This window comes from Oncorhynchus mykiss, chromosome 10 (assembly GCF_013265735.2).
Source record: "Oncorhynchus mykiss isolate Arlee chromosome 10, USDA_OmykA_1.1, whole genome shotgun sequence".
NCBI classification, from domain to species: domain Eukaryota; kingdom Metazoa; phylum Chordata; class Actinopteri; order Salmoniformes; family Salmonidae; genus Oncorhynchus; species Oncorhynchus mykiss.
In genome coordinates this window covers 4,261,161-4,285,021 of record NC_048574.1, presented here as the reverse complement: position 1 = coordinate 4,285,021, position 23,861 = coordinate 4,261,161, and the positions used below count along the sequence as shown (strand labels likewise).

General features: G+C 43.9%; 1 protein-coding gene across 1 annotated transcript; it reads left to right on the top strand.

Moving 5' to 3' along the window:
* Positions 1-1,537: 1,537 nt before the first annotated feature.
* LOC110533249 (dihydrolipoyllysine-residue acetyltransferase component of pyruvate dehydrogenase complex, mitochondrial) lies at positions 1,538-22,243 on the top strand. Its single transcript, XM_036989511.1, has 14 exons — positions 1,538-2,004; positions 9,366-9,467; positions 10,206-10,330; positions 11,228-11,369; positions 11,506-11,632; positions 12,679-12,854; positions 13,022-13,163; positions 13,247-13,317; positions 17,419-17,520; positions 18,545-18,652; positions 19,362-19,480; positions 19,559-19,721; positions 19,923-20,059; positions 21,303-22,243. Exons 1-14 carry the CDS (start codon positions 1,759-1,761, stop codon positions 21,430-21,432), a joined length of 1,890 nt encoding a protein of 629 aa, XP_036845406.1. The 5' UTR covers positions 1,538-1,758; the 3' UTR covers positions 21,433-22,243.
* Positions 22,244-23,861: the final 1,618 nt, after the last annotated feature.

The following is a 23,861-nucleotide window of genomic DNA, read 5'->3' as shown; positions in this document are numbered from 1 at the left end:
TCCCTCTGGATCCCTGCTTTATTAAGGCACTTGTTTCCCAGTGTCCCCTTTGCTTACAATAATGACAGAATGTATATCGGTCATAAGACATTGTTCTAACATTCTCCACAGATATATATACTTATAATGTAAGTTGTGTAATTAAGTGGACCACAATAACCAAAGACAATCAATGCTGTCTTGGCGCTCAATAACCAGAGACAAAAGTTGCCTTAGGGTGTTTTCACATATTAAGAACCGATATTAGTCCTCTTTAAAGTGCCCTTGCCTTTGAATGAGGACTTAACTATTTTGCCAGTTCACTTCACCTATTTTGTGGTCCGAGTCCTCTTTTGCATTCACATTGCTATGTTTAGAAAGGAATCAAGATCTTTTTCAAACATTCACTCAATGAACTCTGGGTTTTTCCAAAGTGCAGGACAAGCCATTCCATCAGAATGTGTTATCGGACAGCTAGTTATACCTACTTACATTGTGAAAGCTAATAGATTGCATTTTGTTTTAAGATGAGACATGATTGTTATCAGAAGATACTAATAACATGTAAATATTATTATTAACAGAATAATAACTACAGATTAAATAATGGAGTAATTGTACAGCCAAGGGTGTGTGTTCGCATTGCCCTAAAAAGGGAACCGGTCCAACTGAAAATACCCCTAGACTACAATAAACCAAAATGAATTCATCCACGTTCGTCAACGTTAATTCATATTCAAACCAAGTCCAGATTGGGTCTATTCCAGTAACCGGTTATAGTATCATTATTCTTAACTCATACTGCCCGGTATTTTGAGAAGGGAAAGCCAATTTACCTTCAATTTGTAGATCTCTTACGACAGGGAAACCCCCACCACCCACTAGACACAGACATCTCTCAAAGGGATTTAGAAAAAGGGTCCCTTACCTCTTAGTTTGGGCCAGAAGTTGTCTGGTTCCCAGCGGGCAATATGTTAAGCGGAAACAATAAACAGTGGTCCTAGCTGTTAAAAGCTAACCGTGTCGTGAAATCCATGCAAAAACAAGTTCAGTATTCATCACTAACGATGGGTTGTTTTTTTTGTTTTTTTTAATAAAAAACAACAAACCGAGTGTTTCCAGCAGACAGTGTTCAGCTGCACACAGTTATAAACTTTACGGCACAAGTCTCAAAGAAATCTAAGAAACTGGACATTATTGTGGCTGCGGCAGAAACGTTTTTGGGACTTAATGATTTTACATCTAAAGACCTGCAAGCGGTACTGGCGCCGAAAGACCCACCCTCCCAGGTTTCCCTTGAGCCTTTGTTGGGATCAGATCTTTTTCTTTTTTTTACTAAAGTTGTCTGATTTAGTTTATCTTTTGGTAGTTTGGTAGTGGTTTTGGTATTTTATTCCATATTTAGGAATCCTGTTTTCATCCCGCACAGTAGGTGGCAGACTGAGCATGAAGTTGTGTGATCACCAATGTACCATAGCAGCAGAAGAGCTGTGTTGCGACTTTATTTTACGACAGTGGCGTCCTCAACGTTGCCAGCTCAATTACGGTTTTCTTTTTAGAATCTTCTGCCCAATGCCACTGTAACATGCCCGGAAGGACAGCCGTAAAGCGTTGTGGTTAAGGAGGTCATTGGAAAGTGAGCTGTTTGCTAGCTACCTGGGCCGGTTCGGGGGGACAGAAAGACACTTTATTGCTACCATTGGTATCAGACATTCTGTTACCTGAGTAGCTCAAACTGAATCTAAAAGCTGTTTCAGCGACTAAACTTATAAAGGCGAAATGCTCCGTCTGGTCCTGCGGCTGAGGCCGTCTGCAGGGTTGCCTCGGTCCCGCGGTGCCCATCCTGAGCTTGCCCTGAGCTCTCGTCCCGTTCGGGGACCCTGTCATCTGAGGCGCTACCACGGCTCTGTCCGGTCCAGGGCTGTTTGCAGTGGAGGTCGTTTCAACACGGTGGTCTTCGCCAGCAGAGCCCTGCTACAGCCCGCCCAGACACAGCGCTTCTACAGCCTACCACCGCACCAGAAGGTATGTTGACTTAGCTAGCTAACTGCTGTACTTGTGTGGGCTCTTAAGACGTCCGTTTCAGACAGTATCGTTAGCTTTGCTAGCTAACTAGTTAATGGTATTTTCCTTATTTTAGCCAACAACAGATATCAGGGGAGTAGCAGCCATTGACAGTGACACGGGACCATCTTAATCAGTTAGCCACCCAGAGTCGTAAACTAACCAACTAGCTAGCTGTGTCCGTGGTAGTAGCAGGAACTAACCAACTAGTGTCCTAGGTAATAGCGGCAGCTAACCAGTCCCTTGCGGGAACTAACCAACATACTAACTAGCGGTGTCCATAGTAGCAACAGTAGTAGCCAGCAGATCCGACCTGCTTGCTTACAGCTGCACTAAGGTCAAGCAGCATTCCTGTGTATATCAGGACATATTATCCTGACCAACTTGCCCTCCAAATACACCTCTGCTCTCTTCAACCAGGATCTCAGCGACCAATGCCTCATTGCCTGCGTCCATAATGGGTCTGCGGTCAAACGACCACCCCTCATCACTGTCAAATGCTCCCTAAAACACTTCTGCGAGCAGGCCTTTCTAATCAACCTGGCCCAGGTATCCTGGAAGGATATTGACCTCATTCCGTCAGTAGAAGATGCCTGGTTGCTCTTTAAAAGTGCTTTCCTCACCATCTTAAATAAGCATGCCCCATTCAAAAAATGTAGAGCTAAGAACATATATAGATAGCCCTTGGTTCACTCCAGAGCTGACTGCCTTGACCAGCACAAAAACATCCTTTGGTGTACTGCATTAGCATCGAACAGCCCCCACGATATGCAACTTTTCAGGGAGGTTAGGAACCGATATACACAGTCAGTGCAAAGTCAAAGCAAAGGCTAGCTTTTTCAAACAGAAAGTTACATCCTGTAGCACAAACTGTTACGGACTACAAAGGGAAGCATGTATGAGAGCACCAGCTGTTCCGGATTACCTTGTGTTCACGCTCACATCGGCTACGGTGAGCGTGAAGACCTTTTTCAACAGATCAACATTCACAAATCTGCGGGGCCAGACAGATTACCAGGACATGTACTCAAAACATGCACGGACCAACTGGCAAGTGTGTTTATTGACATTTTCAACCTCTCCCTGACAAAGTCTGTAAAACCTACATCTTTCAAACAGACCACCATAGTCTCTGTGCCCAATAAAGCGAATGTAACCTGCCTAAATTATTACGGCCCCAAACAACATATTCTCAGAATAAACTATTCCTGCAACAACTCTTTGCCTATGACAAAACCCAGGTATCACTCTACTGTAGTCAACCTGTTACCTACCCAGACTGCTGTCCTCCAGGTATAACTCTACTGTAGTCAACCTGTTACCTACCCAGACTGCTCTCCTCCAGATAAAACTCTACTGTGGTCAACCTGTTACCTACCCAGACTGCTCTCCTCCAGGTAAAACTCTACTGTGGTCAACCTGTTACCTACCCAGACTGCTCTCCTCCAGGTATAACTCTACTGTAGTCAACCTGTTACCTACCCAGACTGCTCTCCTCCAGGTATAACTCTACTGTAACCAACATGTTACCTACCCAGACTGCTCTCCTCCAGGTATAACTCTACTGTAACCAACCTGTTACCTACCCAGACTGCTCTCCTCCAGGTATAACTCTACTGTAACCAACCTGTTACCTACCCAGACTGCTCTCCTCCAGGTATAGCTCTACTGTAACCAACCTGTTACCTACCCAGACTGCTCTCCTCCAGGTATAACTCTACTGTAGTCAACCTGTTACCTACCCAGACTGCTCTCCTCCAGGTATAACTCTACTGTAGTCAACCTGTTACCTACCCAGACTGCTGTCCTCCAGGTATAACTCTACTGTGGTCAACCTGTTACCTACCCAGACTGCTGTCCTCCAGGTATAACTCTCCTCCAGTCAACCTGTTACCTACCCAGACTGCTCTCCTCCAGGTATAACTCTACTGTAGTCAACCTGTTACCTACCCAGACTGCTCTCCTCCAGGTATAACTCTACTGTAGTCAACCTGTTACTTGCCCGTTCTGCTGTCTTCCAGTTTGATTGTTATTATAATAATATATTTCACATTGCTAGAGCATGTACATTTAATTGGGCAGCTTTGTACAGGGTAGGAACATTTATCAAGTTACATTGTTTTAGTAACTGGCGTGCGCAACAAACACTCGGCTTTGGTGCCGTATGTCAAAGTATTGTTGGCAAATGGAATGCGCTACTCAATCCAACATTCTTTTTGATTTCAGGATTCTTGACTTTACCTTGAAGAGATACAATAGTCTTTCTTCAGCCAATCATTTGTTTCAGTGTCATTGTCTACAAGTCATGGACATGCGCTCCATGACTCACGTCAGTAGCCATGAAGTGCTTTGAAAGGCTGGTCATGGCTCACATCAACACCATAATGCCGTAAACCCTAGATCCACTCCAGTTCTAATACCGCCCCAACAGATCCAAAGATGACGCAGTCTCAATCGCACTCCACACTGCCGTTTACCACCTGTACTAAAGGAACACCTATGTGAGAATGCTGTTCATTGACGACAGCTCAGTGTTCAACACCATAGTGCCCTCAAAGCTCATCACTACGCTAAGGACCCTGGGACTAAACACCTCCCTCTGCAACTGGATCCTGGACTTCCTCACGTGCCTCCCGCAGGTGATAAGGGTAGTCATCAACACATCTGCCACGCTGATCCTCAACACTGGGGCTCCCCAGGGGTGTGTGCTCAATCCCCTCCTATACTCCCTGTTCACCCACGACTGCGTGGCCAAGCACGACTACAACAGTGGTAGGCCTGATCACCGACAACGATGAGACTGACCTCCTCCCTATAGGCTGAGACCTGGCAGTGTGGTGCCAGGACAATAACCTCTCCCTCAGTGTGATTTAAGATAAAGGAGCTAATCGTCTCCCTGGACCTCCTCAAATGTCCACCTCAACATCAGACTCTGAGGCCTCATCTTCACTGTCACTTTCCAACCTTGTTGAGGATGGTTTGTTGTCAGGCTCAAAAAGCCTAATTTGCCCGGATGGCCACCAATTTTTCAACCCTTGTCAGCCTGTTCAGCCTGTTGCTTGCTTTGGGGTGTGTGTTCCCAAACAAGGACCAGTTGTGCTCGGAGTTGGCTGATGTTGGTGGGATTAGAAGGGTGATGGAGGCGATGGGAATGAGCCTCAGATCCACAAAGTCCCTTCCACCAGGTGGCTGATGAGACATGTTGGCACGAGTGCCATATTGCATCTCCATCCCAAAGCCCTTGCTTGGAAGTGTACTTTGCCAGACTGCCAAGAACCGTGCCCTCATCCAGGCCAAGGTGGCGAGACACTGTAGTGATGACACCATAGGCCTTGTTGATCTCTTCACCAGACAGGATGCTCTTGCCAGCATACTCGGGGTCCAACATGTATGTGCTTCATGCAGAAGTCTTCATGCTTTTTGATGTATTTCAGAACTGCATTTTCCTCTACTTGGAGCAACAGTGAAGTGGGCAGGGCAGTACGGATTTGTTCTCTTACATCTGCAAGCAGGGTCTGAACATCAGACAGGATGGCATTGTCTCCCTCAATCCGTGCAATGGCTTGTGCTATTGGTTTCAGGCTGCTTACCACTCTCTCCCAAAATACATCATCCAGAAGGATCCTCTTGATGGGGCTGTCCATATCGGCAGACTGTGTTATGGCCCTTTCTTGGAGATACTCCAAGATTCCATGTCAAACATGATGACAACACCACCCCTACAGGTGTTTTTGGGCAGCTTCAATGTGATGCTCTTATTCTTCTCATTTTGCTTGGTGATGTAGATTGCTGCAAAAACTTGATGACCCTTCACATACTTAACCATTTCCTTGGCTCTCTTGTAGACTGTATCCATTGTTTTCAGTGCCATGATGTCCTTGAGAAGATTTAAAGGCCAGCATCCCGGAGTCGCCTCTTCACTGTTGACATTGAGACGGGTGTTTTGTGGGTATTATTTAATGAAGCTGCCAGTTGAAGACTTGTGATGCGTTTGTTTCTCAAACTAGACACACTAATGTACTTGTCCTCTTGCTCAGTTGTGCACCGGGCCTCCCACTCCTCTTTGTATTTTGGTTAGGGCCAGTTTGCACTGTTCTGTGAAGGGAGTAGTACACAGTGGTGTACGAGATCTTTAGTTTCTTGGCAATTTCACGGATGGAATAGCCATCATTTCTCAGAACAAGCATAGACTGACAAGTTTCAGAAGAAAGGTCTTTGCTTCTGGCCATTTTGAACCTGTAATCGAACCCACAAATGCTGATGCTCCAGATACTCAACTAGTCTAAAGAAGGCCAGTTTTTTTTATTGCTTCTTTAATCAGGACGACAGTTTTCAGCTGTGCTTACATAATTGCAAAAGGGTTTTCTAAGGATCAATTAGCCTTTTTTTATTTTCTTATTTCACCTTTATTTAACCACGTAGGCCAAATGAGAACAAGTTGTCATTTACAACTGCAACCTGGCCAAGATAAAGCAAAGCAGTGTGACACAAACAACAGAGTTACACATGGAATAAACAAACGTACAGTCAATAACACAATAAAAAAAATCTATATACAGTGTGTGCAAATGTAGTAAGATAATGGAGGTAAGGCAATAAATAGGCCATAGTGGTGAAATAATAATAATAATAATAATAATAATAATTACAATTTTAAACACTTGAAATGTGCAAGTAGAGATACTGGGGTGCAAAGGAGCAAATAAATAAATAACAATATGAGCATGAGGTAGTTGGGTGGGCTATTTACAGATTAGCTAACACAACGTCTCATTGGAACACAGGAGTGATGGTTGCTGATAATGTGCCCCTGTACGTCTATGTAGATATTGCATAAAAAATATGATGTTTCCAGCTACAATAGTTATTTACAACATTAACTTCTTGGCGCTATCCATCCGGTTGCGGGATCATTTTCAGCAACCGCTGAATAGCATAGCGCAACAGTCAAATAATATTACTAAAAAATATTCATATTCATGAAATCACAAGTGCAATATTGCAAAACACAACTTAGCCTTTTGTTAATCTACCTGTCGTCTCAGATTTTGAAATGATGCTTAACAGCGAAAGCAATCCAAGCGTTTGTGTAAGTTTATCGATAGCCTAGCATAGCATTATGTACACTTAGCATCAGGAAGCTTGGTCACGAATCAGAAAAGCAATCAAATTAATCGTTTACCTTTGACAACGCAGATGTATATTCCAAATAATATCCATAATGTCCACAGAAACATGTCAAATGTTTTTTATAATCAATCCACAGGTTGTTTTTAAAATATATATTCGATAATATATCAACCGAGTGTGTAGCTTTTTCAATAACAGCAGGAGGAACAATGGCGGCTTTACTCAGTTGCGCAAAAACTCACTCAGAGTCCCAACCTATCCACTTACGCAATGTGATCCTTCACGCTCATTTTTCAAAATAAAAGCCTGAAACTATAGAAAAAAGGAATCTGGTTGATATCCCTTTAAATGGAGGATAGGCTTGCATAGGAACAGAGGTTTCAAAATAAGAGGCACTTCCTGATTGGATTTTTCTCAGGCTTTCACCTGCAATTTCAGTTCTATTATACTCACAGACAATATTTTTACAGTTTTGGAAACTTTAGAGTGTTTTATATCCTAATCTGACAATTATATGCATATTCTAGTTTCTGGGGCTTAGAAATAGGCCGTTTCAAATGGGTACGTTTTTTTAGCCAAAAACGAAAATACTGCCCCCTACACGCAAAAGGTTAACGATGTCTACACTGTATTTCTGATAAATGTTATGTTATAATAATGGACAAAAAATGTGCTTTTCTTTAAAAAACAGGGACATTTTTAAGTGACCCAAAACTTTTCAACGTGTGTGTACAGTTGAAGTTGGAAGTTTTACATACACTTAGGTTGGAGTCATTCAAACTTTTTTTTTTCAACCCCTCCACAAATGTCCTGTTAATCAACTATAGTTTTGGCAAGTCGGTTAGGACATCTACTTTGTGCATGACACAAGTCATTTTTCCAACAATTGTTTAGACAGATTATTTCACTTATTCACTGTATCACAATTCTCGTTGGTCGGGAAGATTACATACACCCTAAGTTGACTGTGCCTTTAAACAGCTTTTGAAGCTTCTGATAGGCTAATTGGCATCATTTGAGTCAATTGGAGGTGTAACTGTGGATGTATTTCAAGGCCTACCTTCAAACTCAGTGCCTCTTTGCTTGACATCATAGGAAAATCAAAAGAAATCAGCCAAGACCTCAGAATGAGAATTGTAGACCTCCCCAAGTCTGGTTCATCCTTGGGAGCAATTTCCAAATGCCTAAAGGTACCACATTCATCTGTACAAACAATAGTATGGAAGTATAAACACCATGGGACCACGCAGCCTTCATATCGCTCAGGAAGGAGACTCATTCTGTCTCCTAGAGATGAACGTACTTGCGAAAAGTGCAAATCAATCCAAGAACAACAGCAAAGAACCTTGTGAAGATGCTGGAGGAAACAGGTACAATGTATCTATGTCCACAGTAAAACGAGTCCTATATCGACAACCTGAAAGGCCGCCCAGCAAGGAAGAAGCCACTGCTCCAAAACCGCTATTAAAAAAGCCAGACTACGGTTTGCAACTGCACATAAAGACAAAGATTGTACTTTTTTGGAGAAATGTCCTCTGGTCTGATGAAACAAAAATAGAACTGTTTGGCCATGTTATGTTTGGAGGAACAAAGGGGGAGGCTTGCAAGCCGAAGAACACCATCCCAACTGTGAAGCACGGGGGTGGCAGCATCATGTTGTGGGGGTACTTTGCTGCAGGATGGACTGGTGCACTTCACAAAATAGATGACATCATGAGGGAGGAAAATTATGTGGAACCATTGAATGACCCCAAGCAGCATACTCCCAAAGTTGTGGCAAAATGGCTTAAGTACAACAAAGTGAAGGAATTGGAGTGGCCATCACAAAGCCCTGACCTCAACCCTATAGAGCAGAAGTGAAAAAACATGTGCGAGCAAGGAGGCATACACCAGCTCTGTCAGGAGGACTTTTACTAGGATTAAATGTTAGGGAATTGTGAAAAACTGAGCTTAAATGAATTTGGCTACGGTGTATGTAAACTTCCGACTTCAACTGTGTATATATGTGTATAAATAAGTGATGTAGACAATTACGTTGATGGAAGCTACAATCTATCTGCAATTTTAAAGCTGATCTACCCCTAAAATAAAAAATAATACTAATTACATAACACATATGGAGTCATGTAGTAGCCACCCTTTTGCCTTTGATAGCTTTGCACACATTGATCGTGTGTGTGTGTGTGTGGCAGGTGGAGCTTCCTGCTCTGTCCCCCACCATGCAGACTGGAACCATCGCTCGCTGGGAGAAAAAGGAGGGAGACAAGATCAACGAGGGAGACCTGATAGCAGAGGTGACTAGTACACACACACAGAGAGACCTGATCAGTTCAGATACTAACCCTGACCTAATTACTGAGGTGAGAATCAGCGATGTAGTGGCAACAAAATAAGTGGGTAAACGCTGATTACCGTTCCAGTTATTGAAGTTACTCACACTATACTTTCAATGCATTTTCCCGCTAAAATAAAGGTGTTTAAACACTTCTAACTACCTAACCCTTCCATTTCCTGTTTAGATACTAAGGCAGCTTTATAATAGCTGATTGAATCAGAAGAAAGTTCCTTATTCACTTGGTGACCTGGAAGTTTTTGACTTAAAGCAAGAAAAAGATTGTTTGAATTTGTCGAATGAATGGAGGGAGGACGCTGTGTCAATCCTTATCTACCCCCTCCTTCAAAAGATGCACAGGAGTGGCCTTGGCTGCCGGTTATTGTGGGAGTGGCCTTGTGAAAAGATAAACATCAAACCTGGTTTGAGAGTTTTAAATAATTTTGGGAATTTCTCTGAGAGGTTTGAATGTCACAATCATAATAATGTTAAATAAATTGCAATGTTACTTTATTCATGCTTTATATTTCATTGTTTTATATTTTCTCTCTTCCTCTTCGTTCTTCTCCTCTCTTCATCTTCTCTCTTTCTTCCACGTCTCTCTCTTCCCTTCTTTGAACTCTGATGTTTTTAACTTGTGTTCCTCAGTTTCATACGTGATGAACACAGACCTGGCTAACTGTGTGTGTGTGTGTGTTAGGTGGAGACTGACAAGGCCACGGTGGGGTTTGAGCTGTTGGAAGACTGTTACATGGCCAAGATCCTGGTACCTGAAGGAACTAGAGACGTTACTGTGGGAGCAGTCATCTGCATCACCGTTGACAGGTACGTCTGTGCTTGTTTGATTTGTACTTTTACCCCTTTTTCTCCCTAATTTTGTGATATTGAATTGGTAGTCTTGTCCCATCGCTGCAACTCCTGTACGGACTCGGGAGAGGCGGAGGTCGGGAGCCATGCGTCCTCAGAAACACAACCCTGCCAAGCAGCACAGCTTCTTATCACACTGCTTGCTTAACCCGGAAGCTAGCCGCACCAATCTGTCGTAGGAAACACTGTCCAGCTGGCGATCAAAGTCAGCTTGCAGGCGCCGATAAGGACCGCGATAAGGAGACGCTAGAGCGCGATGGGACAAGAAAATCCCGGCCGGCCAAACCCCCCCCCTCCCCAATTGTGCGTCGCTTCATGGGTCTCCCGGTCACTGCCGGCTGGAATCGAACCCGGGTCTGTAGTGACTCCTGAAGCACTGCGATGCAGTGAAAAAGACCGCTGCTGCAGAGGGAGGCCCTCTGTTTGTGTCTTCTGACCTCTGTGTGTGTCTTCTGACCTCTGTGTGTGTCTTCTGACCTCTGTGTGTGTCTTCTGACCTCTGTGTGTGTCTTCTGACCTCTGTGTGTGTCTTCTGACCTCTGTGTGTGTCTTCTGACCTCTGTGTGTGTCTTCTGACCTCTGTGTGTGTCTTCTGACCTGTGTGTGTGTCTTCTGACCTCTGTGTGTGTCTTCTGACCTGTGCGTGTGTCTTCTGACCTGTGCGTGTGTCTTCTGACCTGTGCGTGTGTCTTCTGACCTGTGTGTGTGTCTTCTGACCTGTGTGTGTGTCTTCTGACCTGTGCGTGTGTCTTCTGACCTGTGCGTGTGTCTTCTGACCTGTGCGTGTGTCTTCTGACCTGTGCGTGTGTCTTCTGACCTGTGCGTGTGTCTTCTGACCTGTGCGTGTGTCATCAGTGCTGATCTGATCCCGGCCTTTAAGGACCTGACATTGGAGAAGCTTTCTGCTAGCTCCGCCTCTTCTGCAGCTGTCCCTCCCCCTGTAGCAGCCCCGCCCCCTGCTCCCTCCCCCGGAAGCTCCCTACCCACTCACATGAAGGTAGGACACACACACCATACATGTTGCTGGATTAAACACTTTCACTGGAGATTCTCTGTGAAGATGCATTATATTTTCAGAACCAGAAACCCTCCCAACCTGTCTGTCTGCCTGTCTGTCTACTCATCTGTGTTAGGTGTGTCTGCCAGCCCTGTCTCCTACTATGACCATGGGGACAGTGCAGCGCTGGGAGAAGAAGGTTGGAGAGAAACTCAGTGAAGGAGATCTACTGGCGGAGATAGAGACCGACAAGGCTACCATCGGTCAGTACACACACCCACGGGGTATACACACCACCCACGGGGTATACACACCACACACCACCCACGGGGTATACACACCACACCATAGTGATGCCTGGATTGACTCAGAACTCGCAGTCCCATTTGGTTATATCCATGGGGTGGGGAGTTTTAGGGTCCTGAAATAATGTGTGGATTTTTGGTTGGTTGAATAAAGAGTGAACATAAAAACTGCCAGAACCGCAGTCTGTTTGGGAAGATTAGGTGAAGTATACAACTTCCACAGTCACAAGACAGGGAATTCAAAATGGCACGTGAAGTGAACTGTAGGCTACTGTAATTGGGGCGGCAGCGTAGCCTAGAGGTTAGAGCGTTGAACTAGTAACTGAAAGGTTGCAAGATTGAATCCCCGAGCTGACAAGGTACAAATCTGTCGTTCTGCCCCTGAACAGGCAGTTAACCCACTAGGCCGTCATTGAAAATATAGAATTTGTTCTTAACTGACTTGTGTCAATGATTAGTTATTGGAGAAACAAGACCAAGATGAGACTCTGGACAGAATGCGTCATTACATGTTTTAATATGTTATTACAACACTTGCCTAGTTAAATAACATTTTAAATTTTAAAAAGAAACATGTAGTTTTCTAATTTTAACAGCTTTTAATTTCTAGAAACATGTCAAACTGATTTCATTTGGAAATGTTCTGTTTTTTTGTTCATGCATTTTCTCTCTGGTCCCTAAGCAGAGATGAGAGAACTTTATGTCAACTAGATGTCAACTACATTGAAGCAATCATCGATTTTATGACATTGGTGTACAAGGATTTATTTAGTCTTGTAGGGCAGTAATGACCGAGAAGCTGCATGTATCTGATTATAAACAAGTTGACAAAGTAATAGCCTAGCCTACCAAAACATTGGAAATGGTTTGATTGTCACTATCACAGAGTCAGGCGGTTGTCGATGGGTTATTAGCTATTGCGGGCAGGTGTGGATAAGCAAAACAGCTGACCTACGCAGCACTACCACACTGTACACATTGATGTTAGTCGTGTGTGTGTACAGGGTTTGAGGTGCAGGAGGAGGGTTACCTGGCGAAGATCATGGTGTCTGAGGGAACGCGTGACGTTCCTCTGGGCGCTCCTCTCTGCATCATCGTGGAGAAGGAGAGTGACATCGCTGCCTTCAGTGACTACGTAGAGACAGCAGGGGCTGATGTCTCCACCCCACCCCCCGCCCCGGTAACACACACAACATTCTGATGGCTTGTACTATAACTTGTTAGCTAGCATTGTTAGAGATCTTGTATTATAACTAGCTAATTAGACATTTTCTAGTTGGTTATCTGACAGACTGGAGAATACCTGTAAGTCAACTCATAGATACAACAACATTGTGTGTGTGCTAGGTTGCAGCCCCAACTCATGCAGCGCCCCTCCCTAGCCCAGCCCCCGTTGCCCCAGCAACCCCCAGGAAAGGGCGTGTTTTCGTCAGCCCGCTCGCCAAAACGCTCGCTGCTGAGAAGGGCATTGACCTGGCCCAGGTCAGCGGTGAGTTTACACAGCGGTGAGAGCACACACACACACACACACCTTCTCTCTGACGCTTGTCTGTGTGTGTGTTTGTTTTTCAGGCTCTGGTCCTGATGGTAGAGTCACCAGGAAAGACATTGAGACCTTTGTCCCTCCCAAGGCTGTCCCTGCTGTAAGTCACCACATACACTTTACTGTGTTTTTCCTAGATGGGTTTTAAAACCTCTTAAGCCTACCCCCTCCTTTTTCAAACATTCTGTTAAAAATCGCGCAACTTTTCAGCGTCCTGCTACTCATGCCAGGAATATAGTATATGCATATGATTAGTATGTGTGGATAGAAAACACTCTGAAGTTTCTAAAACTGGTTAAATCACGGCTGTGACTATAACAGATCGTGTGTTTCATCGAAAAGCGCAAGAAAAACTGCTCACTGAAAGCTAAAAATAATATCCATGCGTCACTTTCATGGATTGTTAAAAGGGCACAAAATTAATTATGGACCTGCATGCAATTCCTACAGATTCCACACGATGTCGCCATTGTCGTCATTATCCGGGGAGTTTTTTGTTGGTAAATCCAACTAACTGGATTCCATTTCTTCCGGTCTCCGCCAGGATGTTTTGAAGTGCACATTTTCGGCCATTGATTTGAAGACGAGGAGCTATTGAATACACATCGCCCCGTGATCATTTTGATAGATTATAAACGTTTACTAATACCTAAAGTTGGATTACAAAAGTATTTCGAAGTGTTTTGTGAAAGTTTATCGTCGACTTTTTTAATTTAAAAAAATGACGCTGCGTTTTAAAACAATGTTTTTTTCTGAATTACACAGCTTCCATAGATTGCTATTTTGGGTATATATGGACAGATTTAATCGAAAAAAAGACCCAATAGTGATGTTTATGGGGCATATAGGAGTGCCAAGAAAGAAGCTCGTCAAAGGTAATGAATGTTTTATATTTTATTTCTGCGTTTTGTGTAGCGCCGGCTACGCTAAATCTTTTGTTTACGTCGCATTCAGGCATTTTGGGGTGTTGCATGCTATCAGATAATAGCTTCTCATGCTTTCGCCGAAAAGCATTTTAAAAATCTGACTTGTTGGCTAGATTCACAACGAGTGTAGCTTTAATTCTATACCCTGCATGTGTATTTTGATGAACGTTTGAGTTTTAACGAGTACATTTAGCATTTAGCGTAGCGCATTTGCATTTCCAGGTGCCTAGTTGAGACATCTGCGTCTCAAGTAGGATCAAGGAGTTAATGCTTAGTATTGAGTATTACCAATACTTAGCTTAGTATTGAATCAAATGAAATTGTATTAGTCACATGCGCTGAATACAACAGGTGTAGTAGACCTTAGTGAAATGCTTACTTACGAGCCCCTAACCAATAATGCAGTTAAGGGGAAAAAAAGAGAACATTTAAATAACAAATAATTAAATAGCAACAATAAAATGTCAGTAACGAGGCTATATACAGGGGGGTACCAGTACAGAGTAGGCATTGTCATGCCCTCTTCACGACTGTCTTGGTGTGCTTGGACCATGTTAGTTTGTTGGTGATGTGGACACCAAGGACCTCAACCTGCTCCACAACAGCCCTGTCGATGAGAATGGGGGCGTGCTCTGTCCTCCTTTTCCTGTAGTCCACAATCATGTCCTTTGTCTTGATCACGTTGAGGGAGAGGTTGTTGTCCTGGCACCACATGACAAGGTCTCTGACCTCCTCCCTATAGGCTGTCTCATCGTTGTCGGTGATCAGGCCTTCCACTGTTGTGTCGTCGGCAAACGTAGTGACTGTGTTGGAGTCGTGCTGGGGGTGGCCCGTCAGGAAGTCTAGGATCCAGTTGCAGAGGGAGATGTTTCGTCCCAGGGTCCTTAACTTATTGATGAGCTTTGAGGGCACTATGATATGAGCGCTGAGCTGTAGTCAATGAATAGCATTCTCACGTAGGTGTTGCTTTTGTCCAGGTGGGAAAGGGTAGTGTGAAGTGCAATAGAGATTGCATCATCTGTGGATCTGTTGGAGCAGTATGCGAATTGGAGTGGGTCTAGGTTTCTGAGATAATGGTGTTGATGTGAGCCATGACCAGCCTTTCAAAGCACTTCATGACCTCAGACGTGAGTTCTACGGGTCTGTAGTCATTTAGGCAGGTTACCTTGGTGTTCTTGGGCACAGGGACTATGGTGGTCTGCTTGAAACATGTTGGTATTCCAGACTGTCAGGGACCAGTTGAAAATGTCAGTGAAGACACTTGCCAGTTGGTCAGCGCATGCTCGGAGTACACGTCCTTGTAATCCATCTGGCCCTACAGCCTTGTGAATGTTGACCTCTTTAAAGGTCTTACTCACATCGGCTATGGAGAGCGTGATCACACAGTTGTCCGGAACAGCTGGTGCTCTCATGCAAGCTTCAGTGCTGCTTGCCTCGAAACGCGCACAGAAGTTATTTAGCTTGTCCAGTAGGCTCGTGTCACTGGGCAGCTCACGACTGTGCTTCCCTTTTGTAGTCCATAATGGTTTGCAAGCTCTCCCAAATCCGACGAGCGTCGGAGCCGCTGTAGTAGGATTCGATCTTAGTCCTGTATTGAAGCTTTGGCTGTTTGATGGTTCGTCTGAGGGCGTAGCGGGATTTCTTATAAGCTTCTGGCTTAGAGTCGCGCTCCTTGAAATCGGCAGCTCTACCCTTTAGCTCAGTGCGGATGTTGCCTGTAATCCATGGCTTCTGGTTGAGGTACTGTGTGGATGAAGCCAGTGACTGATGTGGTGTACTCCTCAATGCCATCGGAAGAATCCCAGAACATATTCCAGTCTGTGCTAGCAAAGCAGTCCTGAAGCATAGTATCTGCGTCATCTGACCACTTCCGTATTGAATGAGTCACTGGTACTTCTTGCTTTAGTTATTGCTTGTTGTAAGCAGGAATCAGGAGGATTGAAGTATGGTCAGATTTGGAGGGCGAGGGAGAGCTTTGTACGTGTCTCTGTGTAAGGAGTTAAGGTTGTTGTTTTTTCTCCTCTTGTTGCATATGTAACATGCTGGTAACGGATTAAAGTTCCCGGCCACTAGGAACGCCACTTCTGGGTGAGCATTTTCTTGTTTGCTTATGGCCTTTATAGAGTTGGTTGAGTGCGGTTTTAGGCCAGCATCGGTCTGTGGTGGTAAATAGATGGCTACGAATAATATAGATTAAAACTATCTTGGTAAATAGTCTGGTCTAAAGCTTATCATGAGATACTCTACCTCAGGCGAGCAAAACCTTGAGACTTCAATAATATTAGATTTCGTGCACCAACTGTTGTCAAATCGACACAAACCACCCCTTGTCTTACCGGAGGCAGCTGTTCTATCTTGCCAATGAAGTTAAAACCCTGCCAGCTGTATGTTATCCATGTCGTCATTTAGCCACGTTTCGGTGAAACAACGTTTTTAATGTCCCATTTTGCACACCAGTATTTCTACTTGCACATCCTCACCTGCACATGTCACTCCAGTGTAAGTTGCTAAATTGTTGGCCTATTTATTGCCATACCTCCTTACTTCATTTGCACACACTGTATACAGATTTTTTATATTGTGTTATTGACTGTATTTTTGTTTATTCCATGTGTATCTCTGTTGTTTTTGTCCCACTGCTTTGCTTTATCTTGGCCAGGTCGCAGTTGAATATGAGAACTTGTTCTCAACTGGCCTACAAGGTTAAACTAAGGTGATCTGGCTTACCTGGTTAAACTAAGGTGATCTGGCCTACCTGGTTAAATAAAGGTGATCTGGCCTACCTGGTTAAAAAAGGTGAAATAAAAAGGATCGTCTTGATCGGAGCTCATCTTTTTTATTCTCCAGTGATTGCACGTTGGTTAATAGGAATGATGGTAGGGTTATCCACTCGCCGTCGGATTCTTATTACCAATGCTTTGCTTAGTATTGTTTTTTTTCCAATGCTTAGTATTGGGTTATGACCAATGCTTAGTATTGGGTTATGACCAATGCTTAGTATTGGGTTGTGACCAATGCTTAGTATTGGGTTATGACCAATGCTTAGTATTGGGTTATGACCAATGCTTAGTATTGGGTTATGACCAATGCTTAGTATTGGGTTATGACCAATGCTTAGTATTGGGTTATGACCAATGCTTAGTATTGGGTTATGACCAATGCTTAGTATTGGGTTATGAGACTTTCATTGATTAATGGTCTGTAGACACAGATCTGATGCGATGTTCACTCAAAATGGGATGTAATTTTGTGGTTGTTTCTGTGTGTTTGTGTAGGCTCCAGTGTCAGCTGCTCCTAGCCCTGCCTCTACTCCCTCCCCAGCCGTTGCCGTGTCAACAGGCACCTTCACCGACATCCCCATCAGCAACATCCGACGGGTGAGCTGAGCTAGCAAGCCAAGGAGGGATCCGTGAAATTGGCACCTGTTAGCGGCATTAACAGGTCCAAATCATGCTAAAAGCATACAAATAAACGTCCTCTGTTTAGTTCATCACAATATATTTTGGCTGAGCATTGTTAAGCTGGAGGCATCAAGGTCACACGATCATACCATGTTTTTTAAATATAAAATGTAAGTTACTTAAACATACATTTATTGAAAATACAAACAATATGTTATTGAAATCAATGAAAAAAGATCTACTGTTTTCATATTTATTTCACCATTTAATATGTTCGCTGGGCTGTTTATTGATCCACATTTTGGGTGTGAATCAACGACGTGGAAGGTGTGTTCCACAACGCACTAGCGGAGGAACTAACCTTTCATGGAGTGGCATTATTTTCCAGAGAACGCATAGAGCCCCGAGTTGGTTATCCCTTTTATACCATGGTTATAATTTCACACATTTACCACTAGAAATGGGTTCATTTACCACTAGAAATGGGTTCATTTACCACTAGAAATGGGTTCATTTACCACTAGAAATGGGTTTAACATCCACTAGAAATGGGTTCATTTACCACTAGAAATGGGTTCAACATCCGCTAGAAATGGGTTCAACATCCGCTAGAAATGGGTTCAAGTTGGATAGATAGCTACAGTAGGAGCCGTGGTAACCAAACAGACTCGCTAGTTTAGCTAACCAAACCATCATTCCTAGCTTGCCATTATGAAAATGGAATTTAACAATGCCAATAATGTTTTCAATTCGACTAGCTTTCAAAAGCAGCTCAGACATAGAACATGTAAGAATGAACTACAGCCATTGAATTCTACAGTGCTGATATACTGTGTGTTGTAGGGAAATAATGCACGCTCTAGAATGCCCTTCAAGCAATCAGAAACAAGTATTCAACGATGTCATGGTATAAATATGTATTAGTCAGCGTTATATCTGACTGGAGGTGGACGGGGTGTGGCATGTGACTTTAATGTCAGGTGATATTGTTGTTACCTAGGTGATAGCCCAGAGGTTGATGCAGTCTAAACAGACCATTCCCCACTACTACCTGTCTGTTGACGTCAACATGGACCAAGTCCTGGAACTACGCATGGAGCTCAACGCTGTGAGTCTGTCTGTCGTCTGGCTGGCTGTCTCTGTCTGTCGTCTGGCTGCCTGTCTCTCTGTCTGTCGTCTGGCTGGCTGGCTGTCTGTCGTCTGGCTGGCTGTCTGTCGTCTGGCTGGCTGGCTGTCTGTCGTCTGGCTGGCTGGCTGTCTGTCGTCTGGCTGGCTGGCTGTCTGTCGTCTGGCTGGCTGGCTGTCTGTCGTCTGGCTGGTTGTCTGTCTGTCTGGCTGGCTGTCTCTCTGTCTGTCGTCTGGCTGGCTGGCTGTCTCTCTGTCTGTCGTCTGGCTGGCTGTCTGTCGTCTGGCTGGCTGGCTGTCTGTCGTCTGGCTGGCTGGCTGTCTGTCGTCTGGCTGGTTGTCTGGCTGGCTGGCTGTCTGTCTGTCTGTCTGGCTGGCTGTCTGTCGTCTGGCTGGCTGTCTGTCGTCTGGCTGGCTGTCTGTCGTCTGGCTGGCTGTCTGTCGTCTGGCTGGCTGTCTCTCTGTCTGTCGTCTGGCTGGCTGTCTCTCTGTGAGTCTGTCTCTCTGGCTGTCTCTCTGTGAGTCTGTCTCTCTGGCTGTCTCTTTGTGAGTCTGTCTCTCTGGCTGTCTCTCTGTGAGTCTGTCTCTCTGGCTGTCTCTCTGTGAGTCTTGTCTGTCTGTAACCTCTCCCCCCTCTCGCTCTCTCTCTTTTGGCCTCTCTCTCACCCCCTCTCTCCTGCCCTTCCTTCTAGGAGGTAAAGGCCCAGAACATCAAGCTGAGTGTGAATGACTTCATCATTAAAGCCAGTGCTCTAGCCTGCCTTAAGGTCCCTGAAGCCAACTCCTCATGGCTCGACTCTGTTATCCGGCAGTGAGTACACACACTGACACCATGCAAAAACACATTTTTTCAATAGGTCAGGTTTTACCTGTGTGTGTGTGTGTGTAGGAACCATGTGGTGGATGTGAGTGTGGCGGTGAGTACACCCAACGGTCTGATAACGCCCATCGTGTTCAACGCCCACACCAAGGGACTGGCTGCAATCAGCTCTGATGTCTCAGCCCTGGCTGCCAAGGCCCGCGACGGGAAACTACAGCCGCATGAGTTCCAGGTAACTACAGATTATACACACAAACGAAACATATATATATATATATATATATGACAGACAGACAGACAGACGTACAGACGTACAGACGTACAGACAGACGTACAGACAGACGTACGTGTTAAACACATCTGATGCACTCACACAACATTAGTTGGTCCCACAGGTTCCAGGAGCTCAATCCTCAAAAACTGTGTGTTTCAGGGAGGCACGTTTACCATCTCTAACCTGGGAATGTTTGGCGTCAAGAACTTCTCAGCCATCATTAACCCTCCCCAGGCCTGTATACTGGCAGTAGGGGGCTCAGAGAAGAGACTGCTGCCCGCTGACAATGAGAAAGGGTAACTACACTACCACTATACAATACTACTACTATAACAACACTATACTAGACTATAGTACAACCCCAGGCCTAATCCATCGACACTATACTACCTCTACATATACAGTGCATTCGGAAAGTATTCAGACCCCTTGACTTCTTCCACATTTTGTTACGTTACAACCTTAATTTAAATAAATACTAATCCATTTTAGAATACACACAATACCCCAAGTTTATCATTTTAAAAGGTTAATTGATTATTGCGTCTTCCGAAACATGACCTGCCAAACCGCACTTAACACCCACCCACCCGCCAGCCGACCTCACAATACCCCATAATGACAAAGCGAAAAAAAAAAAAATTATTTTTTTTTTTTTTTTTACAAATGTATTAAAATTATACAGAAATACCTTATTTACATAAGTATTCAGACCCTTTGCTATGAGACTCTAAATTGAGCTCAGGAGCATCCTGTTTCCATTGATCATCCTTGAGATCAAATCAAAAATCTAATTAAATTGTATTTGTCACATGCGCCTAATACAACAGGTGTAGACTTTACAGTGAAATACTTAAGCCCTTAACCAACATGATTTAACAACGGGGGGCAATTACTTTGTTACATAGGGCCATGAAGGTTCGGATAGCTTTTTTTTCCTTTAATAAATAAAATGATCACTTAACCCAAGTAAACACAAAATGCAGTTATCTTTGTGTAATATTACAAATTGTTTGATCTGAAACATTTTAAGTGTAACAAATGTGCAAAAAAAAAAAAATCACAAAGGTGCAGATAGTTTTTCACAGCACTGTACTTTACTATGCTAGACTACACTACTATCATACTACAATGGTAAATATAAGGGCTCTCAAACTAACGAGTGGATATTTTCAGCACCACCAGAGATCAAATCAAATGTATTCATAAAGCCCTTCTTACATCAGCTGATATCTCAAAGTGCTGTACAGAAACCCAGCCTAAAACCCCAAACAGCAAGCAATGCAGGTGTAGAAGCACGGTGGCTAGGAAAAACTAGAAAGGCCAGAACCTAGGAAGAAACCTAGAGAGGAACCAGGCTATGAGGGTTGGCCAGTCCTCATGCAGTGGGCCTGGTTAGATTGACAGGTTGAAGCGATGGTGACGTCGTTGACATGATTTAATGTGATTTCATAATGTGACGTCATCATGATATTGACGGGTTACGGACAGGGCTTTTAAAACTAATGGTGATCATACTGTGCTCTGTCGGGTGTGTAGGTTTGATGTGGCCAGCATGATGTCGGTGACGTTGAGTTGTGACCATCGCGTGGTGGACGGAGCGATCGGAGCTCAGTGGCTCGCAGAGTTCAGGAAGTTCCTGGAGAAGCCTGTCACCATGCTGCTCTGATTGGACAACTCTCTCACCAGGCCATGCTGTGGTTGGCTGCAGCCGTCGGCAAGCTGATCTGATTGGTGGAAACCTTTTCATCATGCTTCTGTGATTAGCTGGCCCACCACAAGGACACTCCCCCTTAAAGGGGTGAGGCAGGACTCACTCCCCTCCCAGAGTATAACACCCCTCCCCATCTCTCTCTCTTTATTTATTGCGACCACATAGTTACAGTTTAGACCAGAAGCCATAATGTCACTCATGTTTATAAAGGGAACTGTTACAGACCCGCCCCTGTGTGTGTGTACAAAGAGTATTGGAGATTGTGTTTAAAAGCCAAAGTAAGATGTAGAATGCCCCCTAGACTCACTCACATGCCCACTGCAGACCACCCTAGCTCCTCTGAAGAACCATATGTTGTGAACACATTGACAGTTCTGCTGGTTGTATGTTCTCCCTTGTAGTTTGTTCATTGATTGATTGGCCAGAGTTCACTCACCTACCTATATTAAGTCTTCAGAGGGGAAGATCGCCAACCGGCCATGCTGCTTATCTCCAGGTGTGGAGCTGATCTATTGGTACCTTCTATAATGCTGTAGGATTGGTGGAATCTTCATTTACAGAGTAGGAGAGGCTTTATTCATGACATCACTCCTGACTAAGCTCTCTGCCAATCCCCTTCTTCTCCAGGACATGTTCTTGTTTTCTAACCCTTGATAAAGAACTTTCTATTTACATGACATCATCTGTAAACAAGTGAAACTGGATATATGGTTTCCATGGAAATTACTGCTGAATAAATTGAAATGAGTCAAAATGAGCTACTATGGTGCTGTTGTGGAGAGTAATTCTGTATACAGATTAACTGGGTGTATATCCCATAGACAACAATGCATTTTATTTATTTAACCAGGCAAGTCAGTTAAGAACAACTTCTTATTTACAATGTCGGCCTACTAAAATGTCTCCTGCAGGGACGGGGGCCTGGTTAAAAAATGATACAATTAAATATAGGACAAAACACACATCACTACATAAAGAGACCTAAGGTAGCAACACAAAAACATGGTATAAACATTATTGAAAACAGACAACAGCGCAAAGATCAAGAAGGTAGAGACGGCAATACATCACACAAAGCAGCCACAACTGTTAGTAAGAGTGTCCATGAATGAAAAGATGGAGGGAAAACTGTCCAGTTTGAGTGTTTGTTGCAGCTCGTTCCAGTCGCTAGCTGCAGCGAACTGAAAAGAGGAGCAACCCAGGGATGTGTTTGCTTTGGGGACCTTTAACAGAATGTGACTGGCAGAACAGGTGTTGTATGTGAAGAATGAGGGCTGCAGGAGATATCAAATTTTACATACACATGGTTAGCAGATAATGCCTAAAAGGGTTTTATAAATAAGCATCAACCAGTGGGTCTTGCGACAGGTATACAGAGATTACCAGTTTAGAGGAGGTTAAAGTGCTGTTATGTGTCCTATGAGCATTGGTGGCAAATCTGATGGCAGAATGGTAAAGAACATCTAGCCGCTCGAAAGCACCCTTACCTGCCAATCTATAAATTATGTCCCCGTAATCTAGCATGGGTAGGATGGTCATCTGAATCAGGGTTAGTTTGGCAGCTGGGGGGAAAGAGGAGCGATTACGATAGAGGAAACCAAGTCGAGTGAACTTTAGCCTGCAGCTTTGATATGTGCTGAGAGAAGGACAGTACCATCTAGCCGTACTCCCAAGTACTTGTATTCGGTGACTACCTCAAGTTCTAAACCCTCAGAGGTAATCACATCTGTGTGGAGAGGGGCATTCTTCCTACTAAACCACATGTCCTTTGTTTTGGAGGTGTTCAGAACAAGGTTAAGGGTAGAGAAAGCTTGTTGGACACTAAGAAAGCTTTCATTAGGGGTGTAGTATATCCTATAGGACACCATAAGGACACCATATTTGGTCAGAGAGTGACGCATGGCACGCCGATGACAGTCATTCAAGTGATGGCCATCTTTGTCAAATAAGCACCAAAGGTAAACAAAGCTAGCCAGATAGCCAATGAGCTAGGTTTTACAGGAGTATCCGGAAACAATGTATATTTTGTAAAAATGTAGCTTCTAACCTTGTACGACAGCATGCCTTTTCATTTTGGAGTTTTATGAAGATATGAAAACTGGTTGTTTTGCAAATATTGAACTTATATGGCTTGAAAGCTAAATCAAAGTCCAAGTATACAGATTTGGTGATATTCTTGCAGGAAAATGGAATATGAATGTCTCCTTCATGATTTGCCCAAATCTACCTGGGGACTTTTTCACTCCCTTTTCAAGTTATCCATCTGAAACTTTGCACATACACCGCTGCCATCTTGTGGACACTATCATAATTACAACCAGAGTGATGGCCAGAACAACGACTGTTCTCTTGCATTTTATTTTTTTTATTTTTTTATTTTACCT

Coding starts and splice junctions, on each gene's coding strand:
- LOC110533249 (XM_036989511.1), top strand. CDS start 1,759: ATGCTCCGTCTGGTCCTGCGGCTGAGGCCGTCTGCAGGGTTGCCTCGG. Junction 13,164..13,246: donor TGACCTGGCCCAGGTCAGCG/GTGAGTTTACAC, acceptor TTTGTTTTTCAG/GCTCTGGTCCTGATGGTAGA. Junction 20,060..21,302: donor CCCGCTGACAATGAGAAAGG/GTAACTACACTA, acceptor TCGGGTGTGTAG/GTTTGATGTGGCCAGCATGA.